The sequence below is a fragment of the Oncorhynchus tshawytscha genome, linkage group LG21 (assembly GCF_018296145.1).
Source record: "Oncorhynchus tshawytscha isolate Ot180627B linkage group LG21, Otsh_v2.0, whole genome shotgun sequence".
In the NCBI taxonomy this organism is placed as follows: domain Eukaryota; kingdom Metazoa; phylum Chordata; class Actinopteri; order Salmoniformes; family Salmonidae; genus Oncorhynchus; species Oncorhynchus tshawytscha.
The window spans coordinates 18,018,382-18,043,974 of NC_056449.1; the positions used below are offsets into that span (position 1 = coordinate 18,018,382).

General features: G+C 41.3%; 1 protein-coding gene across 1 annotated transcript in view; it reads left to right on the plus strand.

Moving 5' to 3' along the window:
- Positions 1–905: 905 nt before the first annotated feature.
- LOC112247604 (relaxin receptor 1-like) overlaps positions 906–25,593 on the plus strand; it is a 99,553-nt gene continuing 74,865 nt past the window's right edge. Inside the window, exons 1-2 of the mRNA XM_024416411.2 lie at positions 906–1,284; positions 9,093–9,239. Of these exons, the coding sequence (XP_024272179.1) occupies positions 1,224–1,284; positions 9,093–9,239 (208 nt within the window). The 5' untranslated portion in view covers positions 906–1,223. The remainder of the gene's footprint in view (positions 1,285–9,092; positions 9,240–25,593) is intronic.

A 25,593-nucleotide genomic window follows, 5' to 3' on the forward strand; every position in this document is an offset into this window, starting at 1 on the left:
ATGTTGGAGTATGAAGTGTAAGAAATTGCATAATTGAAAACCATAGTTCAGCAGTTTCTGATGTTAAACCAAATAATTGTTTGGTTCTAACTCAAAACATGTATTGAATTGTGTCTGACCCCAAGCTATTTTAGTAGTATTGTGTAATCAGCATTATTTTAAATATTAAATATTACACTTTTGCATCAGGAGAAAAGTTTGCTATTTTCTCAACTAATAGGCTATTTAAATAGGCTAAATAAAAAGGCTATATAAATAGGCTAAATAAATAGGCTAAATAAAACGAAAGAGGAGTGTAAATGAAAACAGTTTGTGTGTTTTGTCACCTGCTGTAAAAACCAGGCACCAGCTTTGTACCTGGTGCAATTTTTTGCTAAATCTGCCATTATGTTTTCGTCTGCCAGCAAACAGCTTTCCAGGGTGCGACAAACATAAACCAATTCTTCATATGCTGCAAAGCACGACTGGGCACAATAGTGCTTGTTAATAAGGAACTGTTATTTCTTTTTACAGGGTAAGCCTACTCAAAAATGCTCCCCTTCAGTGGTAAACATTTATTTTTGGAAACTATTTTCATAATTTTACCTGCAGACACAAACTATGTTCTCTCTTCTCTCTCTCTCTCTCTCTCTCTCTCTCTCTCTCTCTCTCTCTCTCTATGTATCCATCTCTCTCTTTCTGCCTCTCACTCTCTCTGTCTTTCTATCGTTCTCTATCTATGTATCTCTCTCTCTCTATGTATCCATCTCTTTCTGTCTTTCTTTCTCTGTCTCTTTCTATCTATCTCTCTCTCTCTTTCTGTATGTATATCTCTCTCTTTCTGTACGTATCTCTCTCTCTCTTTCTGTATGTATCTATCTCTCTTTCTGTATGTATCTCTCTCTCTCTTTCTGTATGTATATCTCTCTCTTTCTGTACGTATGTATCTCTCGCTCTCCCCGTCTCTCTTTCCCTCTGTTAATGACAAACGGTTCGCACGCGCTCTAGAGCGGCAGTGGAGATTTCCGCGCGCCAGTTGATGAAATAGATTCTCTGGAGCAGTTTCGAATCGGTTCCTCTACTGTTGGCTCCAGACAGCCGCTAACCATCTTTACCAACGTCATCTTGACAAACTTAACTACTAAGTAGTCTAGCCCATCTTGGTAACTGCAGTTCTTAGACTACAGCTTTTACGCGTTGGAAGCTTGGAAGAAAACTTAAACTTCTGTTTTCTCGTGTTTTTAATGCTGTTACAGTTAAATATGCAAGCTTATGTCGCTTGGATTCTCATGTATGGAGTGACAGGTATGTTTAACCTAATGATATGTTGCACATCAGTTTGTTAACTCTGAAATTTACCAATAGTTATTTATGCTAATGTATGGTTTAAGCCTGTATATTATCTGTTTTCCCCTCCAATTCTGGCATTGTTTGCATTTATTTTTGACAGGTCTTCTGGAAGTTTGCTTAGCCTGAACGTCTTAGACGTGTATATTGCAATAGATGCAGCTAAATGCAGCCTATACTGTAGCTTTGCTATCGAAAATACTGTGGGACACTTGACTGACGAAATTACGTTTAAGTGCTCTATAATGGCACGAAATGATAAAACCCTGGAAAATATTTTCATTATGGTATCTAATTGCCTTCGCCGTTGTAGCCTGGTCTTATAGACTAAGCGTAACATAGACACGTATTAGTATGATATGATACGTTTTGTATGGTTACATAAGACAGAAGGTTACTTTTAGGTTGGATGGGTAGGCATACAACATTAACACCTAACAATCTTAAGGTTGCGTGTTCAAATCTCATCACGGACAATTTTAGCTGATTAGAAACTTTGAAACTACCTAACCATAATCTTAACCTTAACCTTACTCCTAACCTTAACACTAAACTTAAGCCCTAACCCTTAGCCTAGCTAACGTTAGTGTTACTCACCTAGCAAACATTAGCCACAACAATTTGGAATTTGTAACATCATAAGTTTTGCTAATTCGAAACATATTATACAAATGTCAAATTCATAACATTATTGTACATATTGCAATTTGTAACATATACAAATTGTAATTCGTAAGATATCAAATGAAATGGAAGATGGTCATGGACACAAATTAATACATACGATACCATACAAAACATAATATATCAGACTAATTGGAGTGTCCTGGATTTACATGTATAATGTTATGTCTACCCCTGAGTCCCAACCTGGTCTCAGAGCATTTCGTATTAGTCTGTACGTAAATCCGAACACTCCATTTCTTCCTCAACTATTTACTCAACTCTTACCCTATGAGGTCCGGAGCCTACTGGTTTTCTCTTCTACCTGATAATTAATTGCACCCACCTGGTGTCCCAGGTCTAAATCAGTTCCTGTTTAGAGTGCAACAATGAAAAAATGCAGTGGAACTGACTTTGAGGTCGAGAGTTGACTTTGACGGCTCTACACTATACATTGCTTGATTTGTCAAATAACCTGAAATTAGGCAAACTAATAGAATTTAGCAACCAGGAAATGGCGGAGCGATTTCTGCATATTGCACCTTTATTGGCTGCTGGCTGCTGATGTTTCACATTGAGATATTACATTGCTGTGGTGCTGTTTATGCAGTTTGGAGAGACTCATTTGGGGTTGAGGAATATTATTCTCAGTCATATAAATAATGTATTTTCCCACCATTTGTTTACAAGAGAGCATTGAGGTCATGGGATCTTTTTACATAACTGTTCACCTTATTTCAATGATGTGGAATGAACGCCAGTAGAGAATGATATAGAAACCATCTCCTTTATGATGCTCATACCATAGAGATACATATTGTGGCTCATACACTAAATATAACATGTCAGGATCTTGCCCTGGGCTTTTCTGAAATTAGCATGGCAAAGATTTTGGCCCTGAGAGTCATATTCTAAAATTACATTCCCACCACTTGCAGATATCAAACAAATATTGATTAGTAAAATCAATGATTCAAATACTGTATTAGTATTGCATATATTGTATGACACATCTGAGAACATTTGCTTTATTCAGTATTTCCATGACAATTGTAGCTTGTTTAAAAGTGATGATCAAGATCATTGAGTAACTGTTGAGCCTGCATGCATCAATTTCAATCAGTGAAATTAGTAATCCAGCTATAAGTGCTTTTCAGTCACCACATACCCTAGGCCAGGGGTCATCAACTATATTCTGCCACGGGCATTTTTTCTTGAGTGGATGGTCAGGGGCCGGAACAGAATTATAAATAATTTGTACTCTGCAAATTGACGCAAGAAGCCCAAACAGATATTGTATTTGTCAAAACATAATAATTTCAAACTTTGTTTACATGGGTACACAAACACATACACTGAGTGTACGAAACATTAGGAACACCTGCTCTTTCCATGACATTGTATTACATCCTGTATTGATGTCACTTGTTAAATCCACTCCCCTTCATCTAGGAGGAGACAGGTTAAAGAAGGATTTTTAAGCCTTGAGACAATTGAAACATAGATTGTGTGTGTGCCATTCAGAGGGTGAATGGGCAAGACAAAAGATTGAAGTGCATTAGAATGCGGTATGGTAGTAGGTGCCAGGCACAACGGATTTAGTGTGTCAAGAAGTGCACCGCTGCTGTGTTATTTACGCTCAACAGTTTCTCGTGTGTAGCAAGAATAGTCTACCACCCAAAGGACATCCAGCCAACTTGACACTGTGGGAAGCACTGAAGTCATCATGGGCCAGCATCCCTGTGGAATGCTTCGACACCTTGTAGAGTCCATGCCCTGATGAATTTAGGCTTTTCTGAGGGCAAAAGGGAGTGAAACTCAATATTAGGAAGGTGTTCCTAATGTTTTGTACACTTAGTGTATATCTCTATTTACGAGTGGAAATACTTGGCAATACATTTCCTGAATTAAAATCACTTTGAGATGAATTCCTAGTCATTTTACAGTCTTTCGTGTCTAAAATCGAATTCCTCAGAAGACGTCGGGTTTCACAATCCCTGCCCTAGGCTACTTAACAGTCTCCCAAGTCATAGACTGTTTTCTCTGCTACCACACAGCAAGCGGTACCGGAGCGCCATGTCTAGGACCAAAATGCTCCTTAACAGCTTCTACCCCCAAGCCATAAGAATGCTGCTACAACTCGCTGTTTATTATCTATGCATAGTCACTTCGCCCTTACCTACATGTACAAATTACCTCAACTAACCTGTACCCCCACACATTGACTCGGTACCGGTACCCCCTGTATATAGCCTCGTTATTGAAGGTAACCTGGAACCGGTTTAAAAAATGAATGGAATTAGTTTTGTGCCAACAAAAAAGGGGGTTAAATATGTGTAAAAAAATATATTTCATGAGATATCCTTTATCTCCTAGATATAGGACAGACACTTCAAAACCTGATTTCTTATTATTTATTTTTGACTGTCTGTAGCATTAAAGGCCAAATTCATTATTTTGTGAAATCATTTTGTTAATATTTTTTATACCTACAGGGGTCCTAAAATTCTAAATAAATAGCTAAATTATCTATAGTACGGCCATCTTAAAACAATTCTGACAGGCAGGCTCTGATAGGCTAGACTACCCTGTAATTCACAGCACAACAGTTGTCACAAATTGATGAAATCAGATGAGCTCCAATGAATGAAAATGATATGCAAATATTTGGGGTGAAAAAAGGTAGACCTCCTACAGTATCCTGACTGACAAGTCAGCCATGTTAGTGACAGGTTGCTCTGTGGCTCGGTGCTGGAAAGTGTCCACATTGACAGATGGACTGAGAGACTGTCTAACATCAGTTGACATCAGTTGACCAAAATAACTTTGCCACAGGGTTATTTGGGACACTGCAATAGCACTTTCTTCCTCAAATTTGATCTTTAATGTGCATGGATTTTGTACACAGATCAAGAGATATTCTTAGTATTGACTCAGATGAATTTGGCATGAAAAAGTAATTGAGCACACAGGCTACATGGAAGGTAGATGTATTTCAAAGTGTCCCATGCAGACTAACGTAAAGTTATACTTCATTCCCAAAACAAAATGTCCCATACAAACTAGTGTAAAGTGCTACTTCATTCCCAAAACAAAGTGTGTCAAATGTTATTTTGCTTCAAACGTCAGATTTGATTTGGGGTTGATCTGGAACTGCAATGCAACAGATGGAATGGGACGTGGACTCATCTCAGCATCGAACTACTTTAAATATTGGAAAATGTGGACTATGACTTCACAGGATGTCACAGGAAATTGGATGTCAATTTCCGTTGCTTGAAATGGAAACATTATGCACTGTAAAAATAAAAATAAAAAACACCTGCAAATGTTGTTGTTTCAACTATTTATTATTAAGTACAGTAACTGGTTCCCTAGCGTTTTTTAGTTTACTCAACTTTTCGTTCCAAGTGTTACTTGAACAAAAGAAAAACATAGCTCCAACTTAAGACAGCTGTGACAAAAATTCTGTCAATATAAAACGTGTTTGCTCAACTGAAATTCACTGCATCACCTGCCATGGTGGGAACAGATGTTAGACATAAACAGCTTTGCAAGTCTCTTTGAATGAGTTTCCTTGTTGCATCATGCATTGCTGTATCCAGAATGATGTTCCTCTAGAGACATGGTTTCAAGAATTGTTAAGGAAACATACTCTTATTAGGATGGATGAGCAATGACTTCTGAAAGATAATTGATGTATCTCTTCTGAAATGATACGAGACACCAAGAGGACTGCAGTTCTCCTCAGTATGTTGGTGGCTGAAGATTACAGCCGGTAGATTGGTTTTCCTACCTGTGATTTTATCTTAGTGTATAAGCTCTGATGGATGGTTGGATCCATCCTTCTCCTCTAACACAGTTCTCCTCTAAGCCATCTTAAATTCAAGTTGGCGGGATCATCCTAGATTCTATTGCTCCTACTGCTGTACAACCAACCAACCCCTAACTGCTTTACAAAAGAGGCACTTACAACAACATAATGGGCATTTTACCTGGTTTCCCCCGTTTGTCACACAGAGAGCGTAACCAATGAATATTCCCATGTTATCATGCTGGATGACCAACACAATTAGAGGAGAAGGATGGTTCTAACCATCCATCAGAGCTTATACATCAGTATCTCCACGATTGATTTTGAGAGCAGTGAATTTCTCAGAGCGAGTGTGAAACTAGGTCCCTCATGTCTCTGTTGTGATGAAGTGCATGGCTGAGGTTAGCCAAAGCCCTGAGGTTTGCACATGACTTACCATGTCCATCTTTACAATACATTTACATTTCAGTCATTTAACAGAAGCATTCAGGGTTAAGTGCCTTGCTCAAAGGCACATCGACAAAGACTCCTAGTCACCCCACTAAGCACTGAGATGTCACTATCAGGTGTTAGGGTTCATGTAGTCTTCATTCTCATGATTCCTGCATGATAACATCAAGACAACTGGGAATGGCACCATATTTTTGGTTGATATCTGGTCAGTAAACCATGATGACCATGTGTCAAGCATGCCTCACTTAATTACAACCAATTCCCGCTGGGAATATTCATTGGATACGCTCTCTGTGTGACAAACGGGGGAAAACCAGGTAAAATGCCCATTATGTTGTTGTAAGTGCCTCTTTTGTAAAGCAGTTAGGGGTTGGTTGGTTGTACAGCAGTAGGAGCAATAGAATCTAGGATGATCCCGCCAACTTGAATTGAAGATGGCTTTGACATAATGAGCAACACTTCTCCTGGTCCATTGGTGGAATATGGATCAACATGGAAAAGAGTGGAAATTGAGGTTCAAGCCTGCATTGACAAATGCTTCAGTAAGCAGTCAGAGCTGTGCTATTCAGAAACAAATAATGGACTACATACACGATGATGTGTGGGTATATTTCAGAAACATACACTGCATTTGGAAAGTATTCAGACACCTTCTTTTGTTTCACACTTTGTTACATTACAGCCTTATTCTAAAATGTATTACTTTTTTTACCAATCTACACACAATACCCAATAATGACAAAGCGGAAAACAGTTTTTTAAAATGTTTGCAAATGAAAAATAGAAATACCTTATTTACCTTAATAGTCAGACCCTTTGCTATGAGACTCGAAGTTGAGCACAGGTGCATCATGTTACCATTGATTGTCCGTGAGATGTTTCTACAACATGATTGGAGTCCACCTGTGGTAAATTCAGTTGATTGGACATGATTTGGAAAGGCACACATGGTCACTCTAACAGAGCTCCAGAGTTCCTCTGTGGAGAAAGGAGAACCTTCCAGAAGGACAACCATCTCTGCACCACTCCACCAATTAGGCCTTTATGGTAGTGGCCAGACGGAAGCCATGCCTCAGTAAAAGGCACATGACAGCCCACTTGGAGTTTGCCACAAGATTCTCTGGTCAGATGAAACCAAGATTGAACTCTTTGGCCTGAATACAAAGCATCACATCTGGAGGAAACATAGCACCATCCTCATGGTGAAACATGGTGGTGGGGGGATGTTTTTTATCGGTAGGGACTGTGAGACTAGTCGGGATCGAGAGAAAGATGAACAGATCAAAGTGCAGAGAGATCATTGATGAAAACCTGCTCCAGAGCGATCAGGATCTCAGAATGGGGTGACAGTTCACCTTCCAACAGGGCAACAACCCTAAGCACACAGCCAAGACAACGCAGGAGTGGCTTTGGGACAATTCTCTGAATGTCCTTGAGTGGGCCAGCCAAGGCCCGGACTTGAACTCAATCGAACATCTCTGGAGAGACCTGAAATTAGCTGTGGAGTGATGCTCCCCATCCAACCTGACAGAGCTTGAGAGGATCTGCAGAGAAGAATGGGAGAAACTCCCCAAATTCTGGTGTGCCAAGCTTGTAACGTCATACTGAAGAAGACCCAAGGCTGTAATTGCTGCCAAAGGTGCTTCAACAAAGTACTGAGTAAAGGGTCTGAATACTTTTGTAAATGTGATATTTCAACAACAACAAAAATTATACATTTGCAAAAATAAAATAAAAACAGTTTGGTTCGTCATTATGGGGTATTGTGCGTAGATTGAGGGGGGGACAGACGATTTAATCTATTTTAGAATATGGCTGTAATGTAACAAAATATGGAACAAGTCTGAATACTTTCCTGGTGCACTGTATGATGTGTGGGTATATTTCAAAAACATGTAACTGACTAGATACAGTATGATGTGTGGGTATATATCAGGAGCAAAAAGGCAGTGGGGGGTCTTTGCATGTAAAAGTGCACCCGTTTAGTTTGATTATCATGGAAGCAGATAAAGGATGGTGGATATGTTCCCCTGTTGCATTATGCAACTAGCCTATACTCCAGAGAGCACATGAACACTCTGAACTAAGAATAAATCATCTCTATGAACTGAACACCATGGGAGCCCTGTTAATATTTCGTATTTCATACATTTTCAGAATTGACTGCTAAATGAAACATTGATAGGAAAATGCTCAAGTGTTTTCGACAAACCCATCCAGAGCCTACTGACTGATGAGCTAGCTCCCCTTGGGTGGACGATACTGAAAGATGTTTACTTTCATCATTTTTAGAGGGCTCTTATAATATTTTGTTTCCACTCAGGAAATACACCAACTTTAAAATTAGCAACCGCCCTTTAATTTTCCGTGGTGTTATAATGTGTTCCCATTCCACACTTATAATATGTGTTCCCATTCCCCACTTTTAATATGTGTTCCCATTCCACACTTATGATATGTGTTCCCATTCTCCACTTTTAATGTGTTCCCATTCCCCACTTATAATATATGTTCCCATTCTCCACTTTTAATATGTGTTCCCATTCCACACTTATAATATGTGTTCCCATTCCCCACTTGTAATATGTGTTCCCATTCCCCACTTTTAATATGTGTTCCCATTCCCCACTTTTAATATGTGTTCCCATTCCCCACTTATAATATGTGTTCCCATTCCCCACTTATAATATGTGTTCCCATTCCCCGCTTATAATATGTGTTCCCATTCCCCACTTATAATATGTGTTCCCATTCCCCACTTATAATATGTGTTCCCATTCCCCAATCAATGAGAAACACCAACTTTGAAATTGAAACATGGCTCTTGAATTTTCAGCAGGAACTTCGTTCAACGTCTCGGAGGAGAAGACAAACTGCCCCCTAGGATATTTCCCTTGTGGCAACCTGAGCATGTGCCTGCCCCAGCTCATGCACTGCAATGGTATCGATGACTGTGGAAATGAAGCGGACGAGGAGAATTGTGGTGAGTCGTCAGTTTATTAATTTATGTGTCAAACTCCAGTCCTGGAGGGCCGAGTGTCTGGGGATTTTACAACTCCTTTGTGGTTGATTGATCAATTAAGGTCACTGATTAGTTGGGAACTCCCATAACCGGGTTGTCTAGGTCTTAACGAGACTCCGATAGAAATGAAATAACAAAAACCAGCAGACACACGGCCCTCCAGGACCAGCAGACACACACCCCTCCTGGACCAGCAGACACACACCCCTCCTGGACCAGCAGACACACACCCCTCCTGGACCAGCAGACACACGGCCCTCCACGAATTGAGTTTGACACCCCTGATTTATTGACTCATTTATTATAAGTAATTGTATTCTGACTGTGCTCACTTTGATCCTTGCTCTCCAGACTTTGATATTTGGATATTTGATCATGAAGTGTGGCGGTGCATCAGATGTAAATTTTTCCATCAAGGAAAGTTCAGGATTATTACATAAAAAAATAAAAAAAATATTTCACCTTTATTTAACCGGGTAGGCTAGTTGAGAACTGCAACCTGGCCAAGATGAAGCAAAGCAGTTCAACACATAACAACCCAGAGTTGCACATGGAATAAACAAACATACAGTCAATAATACAGTAGGAAAAAAAGTATATATACAGTGTGTGCAAATGAGGTAAGATAAGTGTCACACCCTGACCTTAGTTGTCTTTGTTTTCTTTATTATTTTGGTTAGGTCAGGGTGTGATGAGGGTGGTATGTGTTTTCCTTGTCTAGGGTTTTTTGTACATCTATGAGATTTTGGTTTGTCTAGGTATATATAGGTCTATGGTGGCCTGAATTGGTTCCCAATCAGAGGCTGCTGTTTGTCGTTCTCTCTGATTGGGGATCCTATTTAGGTTGCCATTTTCCATGTTGGTTTTGTGGGTTATAGTCTATGTTTAGTTGCCTGTTCTGCACTAGCCATATTGCTTCACGGTTCGGTTTGTTGTTTCGTTTAGTTTCGTTTAGTTCTGTTCATTGTTCTCTCTTTTATTAAAGAGTTATGTTCACTTACCAAGCTGTGCCTTGGTCTCCTCTTTATGATGACTGTGACAATAAGGGAGGTAAGGCAGTAAAATAGGCCATAGTGGCGAGGTAATTACGATACAGCAATTAAACACTGGAGTGATAGATGTGCAGAAGATGAATGTCCAAGTAGAGATTCTGGGGTGCAAAGGGGCAAAATAAATGAATGCAGTATGGTGATGAGGTAGTTGGATGGGCTATTTACAGATGGGCTATGTACAGGTGCAATGATCTGTGAGCTGCTCTGACAGCTGGTGCTTGAAGTTAGTGAGGGAGATAAGAGTCTCCAGCTTCAGCGATTTTTGCAGTTCATTCCAGTCATTGGCAGTAGAGAACTAGAAGGAAAGGTGGCCACATACCTTTCGGGGGTGACCAGTGAAATATACCTGCTGGAGCGCGTGCTGCTATGGTGACCAGTAAACAGAGATAATGCGGGGCTTTACCTAGCAAAGACTTGTAGATGACCTGGAGCCAGTGGGTTTGGCGACGAGTATGAAGCGAGGGCCAGCCAACGAGAGCATACAGGTTGCAGTGGTGGGTAGTATATGGGGATTTGGTGACAAAACGGATGGCACTGTGATAGACTGCATCCAATTTGTTGATCTTGCAGCAGTCATAAAATATATCACATCAAAAATGTAAAATAAATAGCAAAGGATATTTACAAACAAATAGGCAGGGTAAGTGCAGTTTTATAGTGCTAAGTGCAATTAGTCCAACATTTTGTTGAATATAAGTACTTGGCAGTATTGTTTTTAACCATAGGTAGTCTGTAACTGCGGCCAGAAGGAAGATGCTGGAATTCAGGGTGGAGTGGATGGGAAGAGTCAACCGCTATTTTATTCGACTTATGGAGGGCTCTGCCCAGGTAGAGAGATAGATGACAGTTCTTGCTGTTGCTGCCCCATGATTTTTCTGCAAGTCCTGACCAACTTGCCCAACCTATTTTTCTGTGCAACCTTGAAATTCCCAAACCAGCAGGTCAAGCAGTAGGACAGAATGCTCTCAATGAAAGATTTATAAAATAGAACCATGATGGTTAGATCAGCATTAAAAAAGTGCAGTTTCCATAGGAAATACATTCTCTGTTGGCCTATCTTAAAAATAGTGTCAGTACACTGATCCCAGGACAGCTTGTTGTCAATGACTAGCCCATGGTATTTGTTGTCATGACGTTGCCCTCTTTGGGTACAGCGAGCACCCTTCCCTCTGCACCAACCCTTTTCTATGCACCATCCCCCTACCCCCCTGTCTCCTACAGCCAGACTGCTGTGGTCAGAGAGAGGTCGTATATTCCTGGAGGAGATTATCTCCTCATGGCCACAGTATAGAGAGAGAGTAAAGTTTCATAGAGAATACAAAATAATTTCTTCCACCTCACAGAACTGGAGAACCGAACAACATTTATGTTCTGGAGAAGGTATAAAAGATCGGTGAAGAATCCAGCTACGAACTGGTCCGTTTGGTACAATTTTGTGAAACTCATGGGAGACAATACGGCCACATTACCATAACGCTGTTTATATAATAGCCTCAGATATGAGGCTACATCTAATTGTTGTATAAGATTAATGATTGAGGATGATACTGTTTGTGTTATTGTGAAATGTGATTTTGGACTGTTTAATGAAGGAAACTCCAATTCCCTTTGGAGTTTAACTAAATCAGAGGACCACCCATGAGCACAGTTATGGTCGGGCATCCTGGGACAGGCCCTTTTCTACTCTTTTGAATAAAACCCCCACCCGGGTTTTCACCAGACCATGTTTCTCTCAATTACAAGAGGACAAAGGTTGCAGACCAGCTTACCTCGATAACGAGAGGGCCAAGGTTTGAGACGATTGCTGAATATTTTAACCATCCCACGTGGTTAAACTCTTAGACTATCGATACCGACAGAATAAGAACAAGTCTTTGATATACTAGTCTGCAGCTATGAATTCTGTATCATTGAACGTGAAGACTGACAACCGCTGAAACATGTATTCTGTAACGACATGAATGAATGTCTCTCTGAACTATCCATTCTAACCATGAGAGAGAAGGCTCTCCAACAGAAACAACATTTTCAACAGAGATCCCGACGACACACTGAGCGTAAATATATACAGTATATTGATTGCAATTGTTCCCGAATGAGTGAGCATTCATGGCCAAGGATTAGCATTTCAATTGTTATAATTATCAACTTTGTACTGTCTCATCGCAGTTGACCCCCACTTCCCTTTTTGTACACCAAGCCGCGATGCCGGTTTAGCCCACTAAAGCATATCCGCTATCATTTCCTTGTAACTATCTACTGTTTGTTTATGCATTTCTGTGAATTACTTAGTAAGTAAAGGATTTAAGACAATTGATGTATGTATGACTCAAAGTGAAGACTGGTTTCATGCAGATACCCAACAATTTACGACGTTTGGAATGAGACTAACGTGAGGTAAAATAAAGAATAAGTCATTAATCAGAAGGCTAATTGATCAGATATTAAAATATCTGAAAAGTTATATCAGGAAAATTAAAACTTTCTATTCTGAATATTTTCCTTGGTGCCCTGACTTCCTAGTTAATTACAGTTACATGATTAGTCAGTTGGATCGCGTAATAATAATTACAGAGTTATTTGACAAATAAGTCTTCAGTTTAATGATGCCAAAGACACGACATTGTATTCCTCCACTATTTCAATGGGCTCACCTTGTATCGGTGATGGTGTGTGCATCGTAATGTTCCTTCGAAAGTCAATCACCTTGTCCTTAGTTTTTGATGTATTTAATATTAGATGGGATTGCTCACATCAGACAGTAAAATCCTTTAGGGCTGGTCCATGCTCCGTCTCATCCCCTTCGGGAAGAAGGACCAAAGCAGTATCGTCAGCATATTTGATCAGGTGGCGCCCTGGGAACCCGGCTCCGGCAGTAGTATACAGTATGTATAGTACTGGTGAAAGAACACTTCCCTGTGGGGTTCCAACTGAAGTAGTGCGCACCTCAGAGAGTGTGTTGCCAACTTGTACCTGCTAAGAGATATTAGTTAAAAGTTGGTGATCCATGTGATAAGCATAGCATCAAGTCCGAAGTCTCCTCTGTCTGTCCAAGAGGACAAACGGATTGTGTTACATGCAGAGGAGAAAACTGTGAACATGATACACACATGGATTTTACTGCCCTCCAAATGCATGTACACCAGATGTAAGAGCGAGAGGATGGCAAGAAGCCAGTAGTTGTGCCTGCAAGACATAATTAAGTGTCACAATCAATCGGAAGCAAAGTAGAAACGTGTCAGCAAATGTTACTAGGTAGGGAAATATGAATAGCCTAACTATACATTTGGCCATTGTTTAGAATGGCTTGTATCCTGGCTCTATGTCAGTATATGGTAAGTAATATACTGAAGTCAGTGATTCCCCAAGATATATTTTTTTGCAGCGGTGGTAAGGGAAGGGGTCCAAGGGGAATGCCCCACCAGGATAAATGTTTTGTAGGACTGTGAGACGGTCAGTTCTTTTAAAAAAAATTATATGTTCAAGCAATAGGCAGAAATCACATTAATATCGTCAGTGTAGAGCAGGTCAGTTCTGTTGACTTTTAAAACCACGCCCTTTTCTCTAGATAAATAACTGTAGGAAACCGGTAAATTATAATTAATTATTCATATGGTGTCAGCGCCGTGTGTATAGGTGGCAGGGAAGTCAGGCGCAGGAGAGTCAAAATGGAGTGTATAAATGGAGTCTTTTAATAAATGTCCACGGAACATGCTCCATAACACTAAAAGTACAGACATGAACAAACATGGGTAAGAGGACCCGTCGCGCACCAACACAACAAATAAACAACACAGACAATAAAACAATCTCTGACAAAGACATGAGGGGAAACAGAGGGTTAAATACACAACAGGTAATGAATAGGAATGAAACCAGGAGTGCAGGAAGAAAACACAAAACCAATGGAAAATGAAAAATGAATAGAAGACCGGTGACGTCGAACGACGAACGCCGAGCACCGACCGAACAAGGAGAGGCAACGACTTCGGCAGAAGTCGTGACATATGGACAGCATGGCGTGAAATGGAACAGTTAAATTACTGTTAAATTAAATTACTATGGCTTCTGCATGATGAATCAACGCTCAGGGTGGGGACAGACAGCCTATATCAGTATGAAGTGCAGTTCACAATTTTTTTATTTTACCTTTATTTAACTAGGCAAGTCAGTTATAAACAAATTCTTATTTTCAATGATGGCCTAGGAACAGTGGGTTAACTGCCTGTTCAGGGGCAGAATGACAGATTTGTACCTTGTCAGCTCGGGGGTTTGAACTTGCAACCTTCCGGTTACTTGTGACAGGTAGGCCTGTATTTGCTGCAGCATAGCTTAAGCTACAGTAATATAAAGACCAAATGTGTGTCTAATTTATCTCCATCTGGCTTTCGGAGGTCACCTTGTTTTTTCATTGTAAGTATATATATACTTTTTATTGCAGCTGCAGAGTTTTGAAACAGGATATCACTCGAATATCGTTGCTTTAAATCAGTGCACATGCGAGCATTCTATCGCAGTCTTTCTCTCTCCATCAAAATAGATCATCCCGTTCTAGATTGATATATAGATGTCCTAGCCTACCTCTTTCAGGTAAGACATTCTATGTCGTATTAGACTTACACTGCTGTTCAGAAGTTTGGGGTCACTTAGAAATGTCCTTGTTTTTGAAAATTAAAATAACATCAAATTGATCAGAGATACAGTGTAGATATAGTTAATGTTGTAAATGACTTTTGTCGCTGGAAACGGCAGATTTTTAATGGAATGTCTGCATAGGTGTAACGGCTGTTTGAAGAAGAGGACCAAGGTGCAGTGTGGTACGTGTTGATGATTTTTAATAAAACTGAACACTAGAACAAAAAATAACAAAGCGGAACAAACAAAACAGTTCTGTCTGGTGCAGACACACAAAACAGAAAATAACTAACCACAAAACACAGGTGGGAAAAGGCTACCTAAGTATGGTTCTCAATCAGAGACAACGATAGACAGCTGCCTTTGATTGAGAACCACACCCGGCCAAACACACAGAAATAGAGAACACAGAATGCCCACCCTAACTCACGCCCTGACCAAACCAAATTAGAGACATAAAAAGGATCTCTAAGATCAGAGCGTGACAATAGGCGTACAGAGGCCCATTATCAGCAACCATCACTCATGTGTTCCAATGCCACGTTGTGTTAGCTAATCCAAGTTTATCATTTTAAAAGGCTAATTGATCACTAGAAAACCCATTTGCAATTATGTTAGCACAGCTGAAAACTTGTTCTGATTAAAGAAGCAATAAAATGGACCTTCGTTAGACTAGTATCTGGAGCATCAGCGTTTGTGGGTTCAATTACAGGTTCAAAATGATCAGAAACAAAGAACTTACTTCAGAAACTCATCAGTCTATTCTTGTTCTGAGCAAGAAGACAAGTATATTAGTGTCTACTTTGAGAAACAGACGCCTCACAAGTCCTCAACTGGCAGCTTCATTAAATAGTACCCGCAAAACACCAGTCTCAACGTCAACAGTGAAGAGGCGCCTCCGGGATGCAGGCCTTCTAGGCACAGTTGCAAAGAAAAAGCCATATCTCAGACTGGCCAATAAAAAAAAAGATTAAGATGGGCAAAAGAACACAGACAATGGACAAAGGAGTGGCCACCACACTCAACCCTATTGAGCTGTTGTGGGAGCAGCTTGACCGTATGGTACGTAAGAAGTGCCCATCAAGCCAATCCAACTTCTGGGAGGTGCTTCAGGAAGCATGGGGTGAAATCTCTTCAGATTACCTCAACAAGTTGACAACTAGAATGCCAAAGTTCTGCAAGGCTGTAATTGCTGCAAATGGAGGATTCTTTGATGAAGGCAAAGTTTGAAGGACCCAATTATTTCAATTAAAAATCATTATTTATTACCTTGGCAACATCTTGACTATATTTCCTATTCATTTTGCAACTCATTTCATGTATGTTTTCATGGAAAACAAGGACATTTCTAAGTGACTCCAAACTTTTGAACAGTAGTGTATATTTAGCTAATTAATGATGGGTTGTGCTTAATAAGCTTCTAACTTGTAGCCAATATCTCTTGCGCAATACCCACGCACCTGTGCTCCGCTGGCCTCTTTTTTGCTGAATGTTAAATAGAGCAGTCAATAGAACTCACGGGTAGTTTGAAAGTAGAGTGTGATGGCTATAGCAGTTATTTATTCAGACCATTAACCATTCAATCTTTATGAATAGAAGTGTCACGGCCGTCGTTCAAGGAAGACCAAGGTGCAGCGTGGTGTCACGACTCCCACCGAAGGTGGCTCCCCTGCCTGTTCGGGCGGCGCTCGGCGCTCGTCGTCGCCGGTCTACTAGCCGCCACCGATCCCCTTTTTCCTTTTCTGTTTGTTTGGTCTTATTGGTTGCACCTGTCTCTTATTTTGGTTGTTGATTCAGTCTATTTAAGCCTGTTAGGCCCGCCTGTTTTTGTGCGGGCTTGTTTTTCTGTTAGTCAGGTTGTGCATGTTGTGTTCCTGTCCGTTTGTGCCCTGTGTTGGGTTGGACAATTTTGTGTCCTATTTTGCCTGTTGTTTTGGGCGTTCGCTTTGAAAACCTAATAAAGTTGGTTTCCCCAGTATCCTCTGCTCTCTGCATTTGACTCCGCACACACCACTCCAGGCGTTGTGACACGTGGTGAGCGTACATTTTCTTTTATTTGTAAAAATGTCACCAACAAAACAAGAAATAACAAAAACAACCGTGAAGCTTACAAAGGCTATAATGAACCTAAAAAAGATAACTTCCCACAATGACAGAAGGGAAAAAGGATGCCTAAGTATGATTCCCAATCAGAGACAACGATAGACAGCTGTCCCTGATTGAGAACCATACCCGGCCAAAACATAGAAATACAAAAACATAGAAAACAAAACATAGAATGCCCACCCAAATCACACCCTGAGCAAACCAAATAGAGACATAAAAAGTCTCTCTACGGTCAGGGCGTGACAGTACTTCCCCCCCAAAGGTGCGGACTCCGGCCGCAAAACCTGAACCTATAGGGGAGGATCCGATTGGGCATCTATCCGCGGTGGCGGCTCTGGTGCGGGACGTAGACCCAGCTCCACCTCTGGCTCACCCCACTTTGGTGGCGCTTCTGGTGCGGGGACCCTCGTCGCCGACCCCGTACTGGGGACCTTTGTTGCGGGCCCAGGACTAGGGACCCTCGTTGCTGGCCCTGGACTGGAGACCGTCGCTGGAGGCTCCGGACTGGAGGCTGTCGTTGAGGGCTTCGTGCCATGACTCCTCACTGGAGGCTTCGTGCCATGGATCATCACTGGAGGCTTCTTGCCATGGATCATCACTGGAGGCTTCTTGCCATGGATCATCACTGGAGGCTTCTTGCCATGGTCATCACTGGAGGCTTCTTCCCATGGATCATGCCTGGAGTGAGTAGACGTATGGGGAGACATACTGGAGGCTTGGTTCTGGGCTCAGGCACAGGACTCACCAGGCTGGGGAGACATACTGGAGGCTTGGTTCTTGGCGGAGGCACCGGATACACTGGGCCTTGGAGGCGCACTGGAGGTCTCGAGCGTAGAGCCTGCACAACCCGTCCTGGCTGGACGGTAATCTTCGCCCTGCAAATGCGGGGCGCTCGCACAGGATGCACTGGGCTGTGCAGACACACCAGAGACACAGTGCGCAGAGCCGGTGCAGGATATCCTGGGCCGAAGAGACGCACTGGAGACCAGGCGCGCTGAGCCGGCACCATCCTTCCTGGCTGGATGCTGACCCTAGCCCGGCAGATGCGGGGAGCTGGGATGTAGCACACCGGGCTGTGAATGCGCACTGGAGATACCGTGCTCTCCACCGCATAACACGGTGCCTGACCAGTACCAGGCTTCTCCCCATGGTAAGCACGAGGAGTTGGCTCAGGTCTCCCATCTGACTCAGCCAATCTCCTCGTGTGCCCCCCCTCCCCTCAATTATTTTGGGGCTGCCTCTCGGGCTTCCGTGCTAGCCGTGTTCCCTCGTAACGCTGGGCCCCTTTACTTGCTGCCTCCGCCTTCCTCAATGCTTCCACCTGCTCCCATGGCAGGCGATCCTTTCCTGCCAGGATCTCCTCCCATGTCCAGGATCCTTTACGTCCAGGATGTCCTCCCATGTCCAGTCCTCCTGAACACGCTGCTCCTCCTTACCACGCTGCTTGGTCCGTTTGTGGTGGGAAGTTCTGTCACGGCCGTCGTTTCAGGAAGACCAAGGTGCAGCGTGGTGAGCGTACATTTTCTTTTATTTGTAAAAATGTCGCCAACAAAACAGGAAATAACAAAAATGAACGTGAAGCCTACAAAGGCTATAGTGCCCATAACAAAGACAACTTCCCACAATGACAGAAGGGAAAGGCTGCCTAAGTATGATTCCCAATCAGAGACAACAATAGACAGCTGTCCCTGATTGAGAACCATACCCGCCCAAAACATAGAAATACAAAAACATAGAAAACAGAACATAGAATGCCCACCCAAATCACACCCTGACCAAACCAAATAGAGAATAAAATGGCTCTCTAGGGTCAGGGCGTGACAAGAAGTGAAAGCCTACTGCATCTTATTCTAGTCCTATTTTATTCAAGGATGTCATTAGAATTTTGAAGGACAACGAAACATATTCATTTAACTGTTGAAAGCGAGGAAGGAATGAAGCAACAAAAGGGAGCGAAAGAGCCTACTTGGCTAATACATTAGCGTGCAATATTATGAAAAGTATGTGTCAGCCTACTAATTATACAAATATGCTTTATTATATTTCAAAATTGTAATCAAATTCCTAGCCTATACTTGTAACTTTGTATCGCTTGCTCTCTTCTGCCTTATCATGGTTTGAACGATGTGCGCAATCCCAGTGCATATAATACTGTATAATACAGTACAGTAATACAGTTCACATTCAAAAAGATTGGCCTACTGGAGCTAGTTTTATTTATTTACCCAAGAGAACATATAGCCAGCTATATCCATGGGCTTTTATGTTTTTCTGTCGTACGTAATGTGAAGTAGCCTATATCACACAGTATATGTATTGGATAGCGGCACAATCATTTGGGCTTTTTTTGGCTTGGGCTCATTAAATGTCGTTAATGTAGGCCCATAAAATGTATTTAATGTATGGCTCATCAGGCTCAGGTTGTATCAGGTTTGAATTTTCATGCTGATCAAAGCTCTAATCAAATCCAGACATATTTATATGGTTTATAATGCTTTTGAATGACACTTCTGGTTTTGGTGGGAATTAGCGGGTTACCCGGGAGAAAAGTGATTTATTCTCGGGATGGAACATTTCTAAAGTACCTGAAAATATTTACCTCTAATGCACACCTTAGTGGGCTAATCATTAGCTAGATCCAAAGTCCAAACATGATCTTGTTACTAGATACCAACATATTGATGACTTTAATGTCCCAAAAACAACTTGCAACAGTGAATATATTGTAGGCCTACATGTGACACTCCGAACTTGAATGCGCCTCAATAGGAATGTTTATTTTTCTTATATAATGCACAACGACAAGTTGACTAGGAGTGCGTTCGTAAATTTACTCTGGCTATCTACACTGATTTCACAGCACTCTCGTCTGAGTGTGCCAGAGTGCAGAATAGCTGATTAACACCTGTTGAATATGACAACACCTGTTGAATATGACTGGTGGCAGTAAACATGGGCAAAAAAAACGGATTTAAATTGTTGCCAGCAGCACAGTTACAATCACTAACGTTCTATATAACATGAAAACATCCTAACCAGCTCTGCTAGGGAGAGTAAAATGGTCAGAGTGAGGTATTCTCTAATTTGTGTCTGGAAGTAGCAAGTTAGCCACTTTAACCAGTTAGCGTGGGTGCTTGACTGCCGTTGTAAGGAACGCTTGAATCAACCCTACTCTTCGGCCAGAGCGTCCAGTGTCAATCGTGCAGTGTGCGCTCTGAACGCTCCGAGAGCTAAATGCTCTCAATTTACGAAAGGACAATCTGACAACGTTTTGAATTTATGAACGCCCAGAGTGCACTCTGAGTGAATTTACGAACACACCCTAGTTAAATTGTTAGGTAAACTATTATATTGTGTGGTTGTCTGATTTTGCTGTTCATTACTCATCTTGTTGGCAGAGGAGAAGTAAATGTGGACAGTTCCAGCATCTTCAAAGTGTGCCTCGGTATCAATATTTTTTCCTGTTCCATATTTTGGGGGAGTGGCGGCAACAATTAAGCAGTGAGAAACACTGGAATTTCTTGCTGATGAAAAAAATAAGAAATATTTTATTTAAAGTTAACCAACAGGTGCTATCTAGAACGGATTCTTTGGCTGTCCCCATAGGAGAACCCTTTGAAGAATCCTTTTTGGTTCCAGATGGAACCCTTTTGGGTTCAATGTAGAACCCTTTCCAGAGAGGGAAATGTTAACATCACAGGTGGGGATTCCATAAATTCTTCCATAGGCTTCTTCAGTGAATGCTGTCGAAAGCCTTCTGGAAGTCAATAAAGTTTATATATAGCTGCTGTTTCCACTCCCTACATTGCTCAATAATGTTCCTGAGGGCAAAGACCTGGTCTGTACTGCTCCTTTCCACTTGTTCGTTCCTAAGCACCTTGTTTACAGCTGAAGCCGTGGTACGATAATCTTGCCAAATTTCTTGCTGGGAATGAATAAAAGTGTGATGCCCCTCCAGTTGTTGCAGTCGGTTAGTGTGCCCTTCTTAGGTACCTGTATGATGAGCCACTTGGGCCAATCTGAAAGTATCGTTCTCTCCATCCAGATGTCAGTGAGGAGTAGAAGAAGGATGTTTGCAGCCAATACTGAATCGATTTTGAACATGTCTGCATTAAGTTTCCCATTACTTTGTGACTTGATGGTAGTGATTATTTCTTCTTTGGTTGGTGGGTCTGTGTTTATGTCTAGATCTTCTGAAGTAGCTGCAGGTGTGTTCATTGGATCCACAGGGGGTTCTCTGTTGAGAACCTCTGAAATGTTCTGTCCATCTTGCTTCCTGTTAATTTTATAGTCAGAAGATTGCCTTGCTGTTCTTTGATTTGGGTATTTGACTTGAATTTTTTGCCACAGATTAGGTTAGTGATGTTCGTGTAATGTTCCTAGCTGATTACTTGTGGGTGCTTTTTCAGCTGCACTTGCCAGCTCATCACTCACTCCTCATTTCTCCTTATTAGCCTTTTGTCCCGTGTTGATTTTTCTGTACTGTTCCTCTTATTTCTGTTTCAGCCTTTGCGATTTGGCCCCTGTTTTCTTTTTCAGTTCCCTTCTTTACTTGATAATGTCCCATGTTTCGGGGTTGATCCATTCCTTGCATAGCCTTCTTCTGTCCTATGGTGTTCTTGATGCTTTCACTGTAAGCTTTAACCACTTTCTCCTACTTCCTATCTATATTCCTGTCTATGTCTGTTCCTCCCCATCCTCTTCTTCTGTGTTGTTTGAAAAGGCTTGATACTTGTTGTGAACTTGTATTATGAAGGTTTTCTTGACGGTTTGGTCCCTGAGCATGCCAACATCAAATTTTGGTGTTCCTTTTGTTGGTGGTCCTGAACAATTCATTTTTAGTTTGATGTCGGCAGTCACTAGATGGTCATCACTGGCGACATCTGCCCCCCTTCATGCGAGCTTCTACACTTGGTGTTGATCATCAGGTGGTCAAGCTGGTTCTTGTCTCTTCTATTAGGAGAGTACGAATTTTAGCTTATGGATATTCTTGTGGGGAAACAGGCTGCCACCTATCACCAGGTTATTTGTGACGCAGAATGTTAACAGTATCTCACTGTTCTCAAACCTCTCTTCACAGACGTGCTTCCCCATTGTTCTCTCATAGTTGGTGTTCTTGGTACCAACCTATGCATTCAGGTCTACAATGACGAGGAGCAGGTCTTGATCAGGCGTCTTCTCTACTCCAGATTAGAGGGTGTTATAGAACAGATATTTTTATTCATCTTTGGCATTGTTTGTGGGAGCATAACATTGGATTATTGTTAGTTTGGTATGTTGTCCATTGAGTCTGGCTTTTGTCATTCTGCTGCTGATTGGTTTCCATTCCATCAGAGTTTTCTGTACCCCATTCTGTAGGATGATGGTGACACCTTCACTATGTTGTCTATCCTCCTGGCTATTCCACCTGGCTTCACTCACCTCCAGGATCTATAGCTTGTATCTCCTCATTTTGCTGGTAACCTGTACCAGCTTTCTGGACTCAAACATTGTTTGAACATTCCATAAGCCAACGCACAGTTTTTCTTTTGTGTTCAGTGCTCCCATCTTAACGTTACCAGTTCCCCCATAGGCTTTTACTGATGGCGGTCAGACAAGTCTGGGACTCTGGAAGATCTTCACATCCAGTTGTAGAATTGTCGCTTTTTGCTGTTTCTGTAGCACAAGGGTTTTATGGGATGGCGTTGCTAGCCCCATGCCCAGCCGTCCACAATTTCTGATTTCGGGAGATTTTGGAGTTGATTTTTTAGTCCTTTACGATATCCTTTTGTCTTCCTGATGATGGATTACAGTCTCATACCACGTGAGATCAGACAGGCTTTGGGTCATGTACAAGCTGCCCCTGTGCATCAAGCTCAATCAACTCCTGCTGCTGTGTAGTGAAAGCTATAACTGAAAGCCAACATAAAATGTTTTTTGTTTTAGCTGTTCATACCAGCAGCGTGAAACAGGAGGTAAGGCTCATAGTCTTTGTTTATCTTTGTAATGAGTGATTTTCAAGGCTGGAACACCTATGGTATAAAACAGAGGGACAGACATGGTAATGTAATAGTGTAAGGTAGTGTGTACACTATGACATTATTAATGGGACACCAGTTCAGTTACTGAAAAAAAATAGTATTGTAAGAAGACCTGACTTATTTTAGTAATAACTCTATAACAGGGTTTCCCGGACCCAGTCCCCCCCCGTTAATGTTAGTGTTGTTGGGGAACCCTGCCCTAGAAGACTATAAGTAGTAATAGACTTATATGAAGGTATTAATTCTTTGAGAATCAATTAGAGTTAATTACCAGAATAATAAGACAAACACAGTTTCTTCATACAATCAACATTTAATAACACTAATCAAAATATTTACAAACATAATGAGAGTTAGGAAATAGAATGAAAGACAAGAAGTGAAGACATGGAGATCCTGTTGTCTGTTGTGGCTTCTTGATTGTTCAGGCCGCACAGAAGAGAAGAAAGGAAGAAGATGTCTGTGTGTCCTTCCTGGTTGAGTTGGGGTTCCTCCTTCAAGTTGCTCCTTTGGTCCTGAGTTGGTGTCCTTATGCTTGTTGTTTTTCTCTGTTGGCTCTTTGCTTGAGTTGCAGAAGCTGTACTCTAATTATCTTCTCATTCTTTCATTGAATGTTAGCTTATTAAGTGCACTGTTCAGGCTACAATAGCTCTTCTGAGATTAAGTCTTCTTCTAAGCCTGTTTCGTGCGTGGGCATATGGCTGTTGTGGTGACGGTGTTACTGCCAGACCTGCAGTCATGAGTCATGGTAATCTCCTCTTATGCACTCTGGACATGCACTGGTAGTACCCAACCACTCTGTTGGCAATCTAACCACTCTAATATCAATGCAAAATGCAATCAAAAATCACTTCAAACGCTTATCATCAAAACGGTATCATGCTTTTAAAACTCACCTCACTGTGATCACTCAAGTTCAACAACAGGTTGAGACTGAGTGGATGTTGTTTCAAACACAACGAAATGGACAGCACTTGCTATGGTGATGATTCATTCAAAATGCCCATACACATATTAGAGCTTCAGCATACGAATAGGCCTGCCTATATATAAGTCCAAGCCCCCCAAAAAATTTGGAATTAAAGTCATTATTGTTCCGTTATACAATATATAGCCGAATAGTCTACCGCATATAAAATAAAACATTTAAAAAATAAACAGATTTAAGATGTCTTTGGTACATAATTGGTCTAGCCTATACTCCAAAATTAAACAAATTCTAGTAATCCCCGTTGAGTGTGGACTGTATTATTATGCATGCATGATGGACTGGTTACCTTATGCTACGCTCCAAACTTTCAAAGCATGAGTCTGGGAGAGAACATATAGCCCTAGGCGATGCTGTTTGTTCCTTGATTGTGCAGGGTGGCTTACAGTTAGCCTACAATTACTAATAGTGCATTTTTTATATATTTTCATAATTAATAGGCTGACGCATTACCTTTAGCTACAGAATATGCATTTCCATCTCTTTCTCTCCTTCATTCCTTTCTCGAGAGCGCAGACAGAGGGGCTGTCAACAGTCAACTGAAATATGTTTAATTGTGAAAACATGTAACTATCGATGTTCCCGAACAGATTTCACTTGGTTTCCCAAATTAAGCACTGGGTAGCTGCAGGAACAGGGTTGGAGGGCCCATGGCATACAGCATTTGGGTGGAATATCACATCACGCAGCGAGAGGCTGCATGCTTCTCAAACAGTGGTTGATGCCTGGAGTGAATTACATAAGTGTTCTTGTAAGCCCAGCAGTGTTTTGATGGTTGCCTGGTATGTTTCAGTAGGTGTCAATTGGTCTTTATTGTTTCTGGCTGTGCTTTTGCTTTCTCAGCTTGGTTGAGAAGGGTGCTGGTGGTGACATGGGACACCTTCTCTGGAGCTGGACCAAGAGTTTGGGGCTGGGAGGGTGACTGAGGTGTCAAACGACCCCCCTGTTCCCTTATCTCTAAGTGTGTCTCCATCCTGATGTGTTTGACCTCGTTCAATTTTTCTAGCTGATTAGAGACTTGGGACAGCTTTGATTTGAAGGTTAACAATTTAGCTTTATTTTTCCTCCATTTCTGAACGCATGACTTGGTACAGTGCTGATTTTGTAATTGGCAAGTTTTGAGCATTGCTGCTTGGTCAGTTAAACTAGTGGAATCTAATTCCACAGGTTTAGTCTTATGGTTGTGGTCTTAAGTTAATGTTGTGGTGTGTAGTTCAAGTTGCCGTGCTTTGCACTTTTCATAAACAGCAGCCCTCTTTGTGGTAATGATTACCCAGTATTTTATGGTAATGATTACCCAGTGTTTTATGGTAATGATTACCCAGTATTTTATGGTAATGATTACCCAGTATTTTTTGGTAATGATTGCCCAGTATTTTCTGCTAATGATTACCCAGTATTTTCTGGCATGTTAAGAAATGCTTGGAATAATTCCATCCTATAATTTCATTGTCCCCTCATATAGAGCATGTTGGTCACAGCTCTGTATGGAGAATATTGTTGAAGTAGCTTTT